This window comes from Myotis davidii, unplaced genomic scaffold, assembly GCF_000327345.1.
Source record: "Myotis davidii unplaced genomic scaffold, ASM32734v1 scaffold1011, whole genome shotgun sequence".
In the NCBI taxonomy this organism is placed as follows: Eukaryota; Metazoa; Chordata; class Mammalia; order Chiroptera; family Vespertilionidae; genus Myotis; species Myotis davidii.
Window position 1 is genome coordinate 212,346 of NW_006282880.1, and position 5,304 is coordinate 217,649.

General features: G+C 42.8%; 1 protein-coding gene across 3 annotated transcripts in view; it reads right to left on the minus strand.

Annotated features, from left to right (window-relative positions):
* Positions 1-5,304, minus strand: part of REV1 (REV1, DNA directed polymerase) — an 81,097-nt gene that overhangs the window by 18,481 nt on the left and 57,312 nt on the right. For all 3 annotated transcript variants that reach the window (XM_015561850.1, XM_006753313.2, XM_015561858.1), the window contains exons 10-11: positions 4,943-5,097; positions 2,424-2,543 (exon numbers count right to left, since the gene is read on the minus strand). In XM_015561850.1, the coding sequence (XP_015417336.1) occupies positions 2,424-2,543; positions 4,943-5,097 (275 nt within the window). The remainder of the gene's footprint in view (positions 1-2,423; positions 2,544-4,942; positions 5,098-5,304) is intronic.

Consider the following 5,304-nt stretch of genomic DNA (forward strand, 5'->3'; position numbering starts at 1 on the left):
GCGCTGTGTGCACAGTCTTGTTGTAGTTGAGACTTGATTGCTGTTGGTATCACTGGGAGGAATTGACCTCCAGGTCAATTGGCTGTGAGGACCCGTTGTGTCTACAATGGGAGAACTTCTGTGCTAGAGACACCTTGATGGGGCAGGACTTGCTTCAGTGGGGCTTTGGCGCTCACTGAGTCTGCCCCCTGAGTGTGTCTCTTATGGATCTGAGGAGTTGTAATCTAGATGGTCTCATCTGACCACTGGGTAGACTGGCTCGTGGATCTCAAAGGAAGTGCAAAGTCAGCCACTGCCTGAGGCCACCCAGCAGGAGTTACAGAGAGATCTGTTTGGGGTTGCCCAGAGAAGGCACAGCTGTGAAGTAATGCAGGCTGCTGAGGAGCATTAGGCCTTCTTTTGGAAGCCCTGGGGTTCTCCGACCCAACTATAGTTTGACAGGTTTTTAGGCAGAGAAAGGCCAGGCCATTCATATGCAAAAGCCTCTGCACACAGCTTGGGTGGGGTTGTAAATTGGGTGGGCAGGGGTTTCAGGGAATCACCAGGGCGGAGCAAACCGCAATGGCTGCCAGTCTGCTCTGCTGCAGAGAGGTCCCGGGGTCTCTGTGTCCTGCAGCACCGTGCAGGAACTATTATCACTGCAAGCGCTTCTGCGAGAAAGCTGCCCTCATGTTCCAGCCCGATGCCAGACAGTCCAGTTTCTCTCCGTATGAATCTGGGTCCCCAAAGTCTCGCCGAGAACTGGAGTTCAGAGCAGTCGGGAGCTTGTATCTCCCTCCCGATTGAAAAAGACAACAGCATACCCAGCTGCCAGCCCCTTTTGTGAGCACCTCCGTACCTCCACACTTCCACACCTCTGCACCTTCTACCGGACTCAATGTGCTTTTCTCTTTCCTTCTAGTAGAATTTCCACTCAGCCAGCTTTCCCATGGTTCTGGGTGATATTCGTTTCGTCTTTTAGTTGTAATTTTAATGTGGTTGTGCATGGCAGCAAGTTCAGGTGTTTACCTATGCCGCCATCTTGGTTGTCTCTCCCCATTTTTACTTTTTACTAATTTCAGAGAGGAAGGGATAAAATTTTGAGACTCAAGTCACCTACTTATAAAATTATCCTGCTGGACTAGTGATAGTTTTCTGATTTTAGTGAGCAAATAGTTTTAATTAAAAGGATAAAGTGTATGAACCATTAACTCATAGAAGTAAAACTTGCATCTCCATCATTCTTGCCAAAGGGCCAGCATGTTTACTTTCATGTTTTGTGTAGGACTGTGTGATTAACTTCCTTATGTAAAATCTTTCCGTGGAGAATCATCAACTAGAGTTCGTTACATAGAGGGAGAGAGAGATAGAAACATCAATGATGAGAGAGAATCATTGACTGACTGACTGCCTCTTGCACCCCCCACACTGGGGATTGAGCCTGCAACCCAGGCATGCTGCCTGACTGCATGTACCCTGACAGGGAATTGAACTGTGACTCCTTCCTGGTTCATTGGTCAATGCTCAGCCACTGAGCCACACAGGCTGGGCTCACTAAATCCATTTTTAACAACCAAATGAATTAAAAAAACTTTCATCAAAATATGCTACTTTGAACTTTCCCACCACAGACCCACAGGAGCTTGGTGAAGCTCAGACAGGCTGCTTTATAGCAAAGAGGTGAGATTATATAACAGAATCAAGGACTGATGCATGGTTTAGAGAAATTCCTTAGAAAGAGGCATCTACCATAGAAAGCAAGTCTAAATATTTAATAATTATGAAAGAAACTGTCCTATCCCCACCCCCCCCCAAAAACCACATCTATTCAAGGCCTTTTAAAAGGCAACCACTTTTCAGTTGCAATGAATCCTATTTGATGATTCTCCATGCTAAGATTTTACATACAGTCCTACACAAAAAGGTAAAAGTAAACATGCTGCCCTTGGCAAGAAAGATGGAGATGCAAGTTTTACTTCAATCTTTGAGTTAACGGTTCATACACTTTATCCTTTTAATTAAAACTATTTGCTCACTAAAATCAGAGAACTGTCATTAGTTCAGCAGTATAATTTTATAAGTAGAATACTTGAGTCTCAAAATTTTATCTTTCACCTAGAAGTACACTATTTTAGTTATGATTTATTTAAAGGACCAAAAGTCAACTTCATCATATTCGCTTCAAATGTTTTCTTAGAATTCCTTATCTTCCTACTTGAGAAATACTTAAAAATAAAACACATTAAAAACAAAGCTAAATTTAACATTAAGATCCTGATAAATCAATTGAGATAGTCACTGTGAAATTTCTAAATTTTCCTCATGGCACTCAAAAATAAATAAATACTTAATTCATGTTTTGGAAAAGAGATACATTATAAAACTTTTAGCACTAATAACTGTTTATAATAAGTTAATGTTAAAAAGAAAAGGTCTGTATTCACCTGGTAGGTTAGTAACTAGCTGACCTCTGATGAAATCATCGACTTCTTCCGGCTTTAAGTGGTACTGGCCGTCTGGCTTTGCTTTTCTAGTTGCCATTCTAGCCAGGAGAATATTAGAACCTATAAAGCAAGAAAACAAAAACAAAAGTTATTCAAGAAATAGTCACAATTATTTTTAAAATTTATTAACAAAGACATCTTCAGACAGGTTACTGAGCAAATTTCTACAAATAATGAAAGTAAATTATTTACAATTTTGATCATTTCAAATATAGCACAAAACCAGCAAAATTTTGTTTACTAGAGATTATAACCAGCATGGTTACTGAACAGAGATAACCATGTTCCTCTTTGTTCCAAAATAAGTATCATTTCAACATCTCCTACCCAGGTAAAGGAATAGAGAAAGCAGTCCCAAACAACGGTGATTTATAGGAAGTTGAGAGCAATGATCAGAAATTAGTTCATTTTACCAACCAGCAGATCCAGGCTAGGCAGGGCAATCAGGCCAAATGAACTCTATTGGACTTGGGAAAAAGAAAGCCAAAGAACCAGAAGTCTCACTCTACGATCAGGACACGTATAGTAGAAACTGAGGACATGAGAGACTTAGAAACAAGATGGACCCTGGCAGTGAGGCCCCGGGTGTGGCTGTGAACACGAACCTAGAGCACAGCAAAGGAAAGGCTCCTGGGAAGGTGCCAGGGACCTGAAAAACAACATGTCAGGTGAACTTGTATGTGAAAAATGACACCTCCAAAAATGATGGGAGGCTTATAGAAAGCACATGTCTTAATTTTAGGGTAGACGTCTATAAAATCCATGTGTTTCCCAGGGTAAATAGATATTCAGGAAGAGAAAATGCCCTAGAAAGTCACACCAAAGTGATAAATATGGTGAGTTCTAAAGAATAAAAGGGGGCTGAGGGGAGGAAATATCATGTGGGAATTTTGTTTTAATTATGTGCTTGAATTTGAAAGAATTTTTTGTTTTCTTTTTGAAAGAATTTTTCATGTCGTTATACTTGTACATTAAAAATACGTCCAATAAAAAGCACACCAAAGCTTGTGCCTGATCGGAATTGCACAAGGTGAGCCCTAAGTGAAAGATGAGGAGAACCTGCAGGCCAAACACCAGGCAGGCTAGCTATTAATAGAGGAATGCAATTAATGTATTAACATTGTTTTACTCTCCGTATCTTATGCTGTTTTGACACATTAAAAATCTTGATGGGCAGTGAGAGACTGCCCTCCTGAGGCTAGCTAATTTCTAAAGAGTGAACACTTCCTAGTGAACATGCCTCCCACAGGCCAGCCAGCCACCCCAACCATTTCCTTATCCAACTCACACACAAAGCCAGTATGCCCCTGCTCTCCCTCATCCCAGAGCCAGGTACAGGCAACCAGAGACCACCCTTGTAGCCCTAAGGCTACTGGAAGTACCCAGAGTAGCCAATCCTGAGCTGTTTACTCTTGCTCTCCCCGCCTGGCCTTTCCTAAAGAAACCCAGTAAAGACTCAGACTAGGATTCCTCTCACTCCTGCTTCCTCCTTCCCACCGAGCTCTGGTGCTACCCCTCATCCCCCCACGGTCCTGCATGGTATGGCATGCCCTCTGGTCCTCTCGGGAAATGAAGCCATAAAAATCTTCCTTCACTAGGACTGGCTCTTTTATCTGCATAAATTAAAAGGCCACCGGTACAAATGAGACAGGAACTTCAGAGGAAGAAGGGTATTTGAATGAGAATGGAACAGTCATGACTGAAAGTGACAGTGAAGCCAAGGGAATCCTGTCCCTCAAGCCTGTGGCACAGAGCATGGCAGGGACAAACTGGATCCACTTGAGAGAAGGGCAAGAAGAGAGGTGCTGAGGAGGTTCTGAATGGAGGAGGTGGCTCAGGGAAGGTTAGGCATGGAGAGAGAGGGTTCCAGAGGGCACAGCAGATGAGACCACAAAAGGATAAATGGTGGGAGTTAAGGAGGAAACCAAGGACGAGATGTAAGATCGACCAGGCAATGGGTGAGAGACGAGACTGTCGCTGAGGGCACTGTCACGAGGCGATTCCTGGAACTGGGAGTGGAGACAGGATGGCCGCGCAGTCCAGGAGGCTGGAGTTCAGAAAGTAACTGATTACAACAGGCCTGGAACTTCACACTGAACTCCGCACCCTCACCACCCTGCTGTAAACATGGCTTCTGTCCACACTTGACAAAAGTACACTGTTCACACATACTGACTTCAATTCTCCCATTTCTAAAGAACAAGTGAGAGATACTCTTGAAGAGCAGCTGAGAAATACTCCAACTTTGTTATTCCAAAGATATTATCAACCACTGACTTGCACTCCCCACACTTTTATCTCATGTACTGAACAATTGTGAGCAATGATAAGAATTGTTTTGGAAAAGGCCTATGCAGGAAGGTAATAAAAACAAAACCCAAAATTCACTCCTAAAAATTAAGTGATCCAAAGTAATACTTTGAGTAAAGTGAACAATAGGAGAGAAGCTAGATCCTAACCAATCCCAACAGAGGCAGCACAGTGAGTCTGGTCTTTGATTTCCATGCGGACAGCACTTGCAAATTCATCAGGAGTAAGCTTGGTCTCCGCAAGGATTTCAGTGATGTCCACCAGCGCTTCATCACAGCTGACTGCTTCGATGTTGTGTGTATAGCTGCCAACACAAAGCACAGGCAATGAGGCACAGCTACAACTGCATCCATCACCACAAACATGGAAAATACAGTCTTTCCATGGTACCCCCTCCAACACTTCCTTACAAGACTTAAGATGATAAAAAATGTATTAGCATTTTCATTAAACTGGCCCAAGTGCAAAGTTAATTAATTAGTGTTTTCTCTTTCCATATCATCTACCAAAA